The sequence below is a fragment of the Octodon degus genome, unplaced genomic scaffold (assembly GCF_000260255.1).
Source record: "Octodon degus isolate 3935 unplaced genomic scaffold, OctDeg1.0 scaffold00064, whole genome shotgun sequence".
NCBI lineage: Eukaryota > Metazoa > Chordata > Mammalia > Rodentia > Octodontidae > Octodon > Octodon degus.
Window position 1 is genome coordinate 12551767 of NW_004524640.1, and position 3063 is coordinate 12554829.

General features: G+C 45.6%; 1 protein-coding gene across 4 annotated transcripts in view; it reads left to right on the forward strand.

Moving 5' to 3' along the window:
• Xpnpep3 (X-prolyl aminopeptidase 3) overlaps positions 1-3063 on the forward strand; it is an 83085-nt gene that overhangs the window by 71122 nt on the left and 8900 nt on the right. For all 4 annotated transcript variants that reach the window (XM_004634647.2, XM_023719007.1, XM_023719009.1 and 1 more), the window contains one exon: positions 872-957. In XM_004634647.2, the coding sequence (XP_004634704.2) occupies positions 872-957 (86 nt within the window). The remainder of the gene's footprint in view (positions 1-871; positions 958-3063) is intronic.

A 3063-nucleotide genomic window follows, 5' to 3' on the forward strand; every position in this document is an offset into this window, starting at 1 on the left:
TATAGCTAAATATTATATATAGATTATGACAGTTAATAAATTAAAGATACACCCAGAAGTGCCTTCTTTCCCACATGTAACAGGGAGCAGAAGAAAAGTAATATTCTTAAGTGCAGTGGCTCTGGGTAGTTGTGCTAACGTAAGTGGAATAAGGGATCTGACTGAAGTGGGATCTGTAATGAACACAGTCCCATTCACAATGCCAAATGCCTTCCCCTGCTAATTCCAGAGCCTGAGCTCCTGCACACCAGACACTGCCATGCTTCTGGCATGGTCAGAAAACTTTGCAGGGGTGGGAGATTTAGCTCAGAGGCATACGCACCTGCCTGGCAAGCACAAGGTCCCGAGTTTGATCCCCTGTACCAATAATAATGCTACTAATAATAATAATAAACTTAAAAAGTTTAGGTTCCTTTTCATCTCTCATGAGAAGAAACCACAGATGAATCTGCTTTAGATTAGAGCTTTCTTAAAAAAATAAACAACAACAACAAAAAAAAATAATAAACAGCTGTGGGCTGGGGAGATAGCTCAGTGGGATAAGTGCCTGCCTTGCAAGAGCAAGGTCCGGAGTTCAATGCCCATTAAGCTGGGGAGATACCTCAGCGGTCTCAGCCTGCCTGACAAGCACAAGGACCAAGGTTTGGTCTCCGGTACTGCATGCCACCCACTGAAACCGGGTTGGTAGCACACGCCTATAATCTCAGCACTGTCGAGCGTGAGAGTGGAGGGTCACTATGAGTCTCAGCTGCATAGTGAGACCCTGTATCAAATAAATACATAAATAATTTTAGAAATAAAAATAAAGAGCATGTTTTAAGATAAGAGGAACATTTGTGAAATCCTTCGTGTCACCCTTTCCTTTGTGCAGGATGGTGAAATGGTGCTCCTGGATGGAGGCTGTGAGTCTTCCTGCTACGTGAGCGATGTCACGCGGACCTGGCCTGTCAGTGGCAGGTAGGGCTCGACGGAGAGACATAGCCTGCTGCTGCGTTGCAATCTGAGCTAGAAGGTGGATGTTTTGTTTTTTTGTTTTTTTTTTTAATTATTTATTTATTTTTATTTATTACATTTATTTATTGTATGTGTGTGTGGCCAGCTCAGCCCACCAGGGGGCGGGGCTGGCTGGCATGTGGTGCTGGGGGATTGAACCGCGGTCCCTGTGCTTTGCCAAGCTTGTTTCAGGTAGGTGCTTTAAACCACTGAGCCATCTCTCCAGCCCCCAAGGTGGATGTTTTGAATAAAACAAGTACAGTCATACAGGGCTCTTGTAAGTCAGGTTAACTGATTTGTAAAACTCCTGATAATTGCTTTTTTGTTTATATTTTGAGGCAGGGTCTCACTGTGTAGTTTAGTCTGGCCTAGAACTCAGTAGCCCAGGTTGGCCTCAAACACAGCAGTCCTCCTGTATCAGTCTGAGCACTGAGATTACAGGCATGCACCACTACACTCAGCTGTGAATAACGTTCTTGAATATGAAAGCTACTTACTGTGAGTAACCCTTAGTGGCATTTAATCTCTACAGTTCCCGCCTGTACTATGTTGTGAGACCTTGTCTCAAAAAGTCTTGTGAGCTGTTATACAGATAAGTCATCACTGATCAAACCATTGTTATGCAGTTCATGATTCCGTGTGTGTGTGTGTGTGTGTGTGTGTACGCATGTGTGTGTACACGTGCATGCGTGCACATACATGCAGGTGAGTAAAAAAGTAGGTAGAGGGGCTGGGAGAAAGCTCGGCAGTTTGAGCACCTGCTGGCAAGCACAAAGACCCAAGTTCGATCCCCAGTACCTCATGCCATGCCAGCCCCGCATCAAGCCAGCCACCAAAACTAGATGTGATGGTACATACCTGTAATCCCACCAAAACTAGATGTGATGGTACATACCTGTAATCCCAGAGACAAGAGAGCCACTATGAGTCTGAGCTGCATAGCAAGACCCTGTACCAAGTAAATAAGTAATTTTTTGTTTGTTTGTTTTTTAAGAAAGTAGTGAGGTTCTTAGGGGTTGTCCACGCAGTTGCAGGAGCTGGCCACAGTTGTAGAGCAGGCAGGGGAGAAACTTGAGCAAGAGTTGATGATCCAGCCAGATACGATGATACACTCCTGTGATCCCGGCACTCTTTGGAAGCTAAGGGGGGACAACTGCAAGTTCAAGTTGCCCAGCACAGACTGGGCAATGAAATGACCTACTGAGACCCGGTCTCAAATAAACCAGGCCGGGGAGATAGCTTGGTAGAATAAGCGTCGTCTTGGCAAGCGTAAGGTCCTGAGTTCAATCCCTGGTACTGCAAAAATAAATAAAATTAAAATAATATATAACTAAATTTTTAAGATAGGAAAAGATGTCCTGGGGGAGGGAGGGCGTAGCAGTGCATTCTAGAGTCAGGAACCTATAGGGCAGTAGAAATGCAGGCAGGGCTTTCCCATTTGCAAGGTGGGAAAAAACTGAGAAGGCAGACACTAAAAGGCTGCCACCAGTGGCACTGGTATAAAGGGTAAGGTGAAGGCAAAACAGTCCACAAAGGGGCAGCCCCACTGCAGCCGAAATTCTGTCCTTATTAAAAAGAATTGGCAGACACTCCCGATCTGCTATGTATTCCAGAAAGGCTTTGTACAAGTACACAGCTGCTAAATCAAAGATTGAGAAGAAAAAGAAGGAGAAAGTTCTTGCCATGATTACAAAACCAATTGGTAGGGACAAGAATGGTGGTACCTGGGTGGTTAAGCTTCAGAAAATGCCTACTGAAGATGTGCCCCGAAAGCTCTTGCGCCACGGCAAGAAGCCCTTCAGTCAGCATATGAGGAAACTTCGAGCTAGCATCACTCCCGGCACCATTTTTATCATCCTCACCGGGCGTCACAGAGGCAAGAGCGTGGTCTTCCTGAAGCAGCTGGCCAGTGGCTTGCTACTTGTGACTGGGCCTCTTAGCCTTAATCGCGTTCCTCTACGAAGAACACACCAGAAATTTGTCATTGCCACCTCTACAAAAATTGACATCAGCAAAGTGAAAATCCCCAAGCACCTCACTGATGCTTCCTTGAAGAAGCTGCAGCTGCAG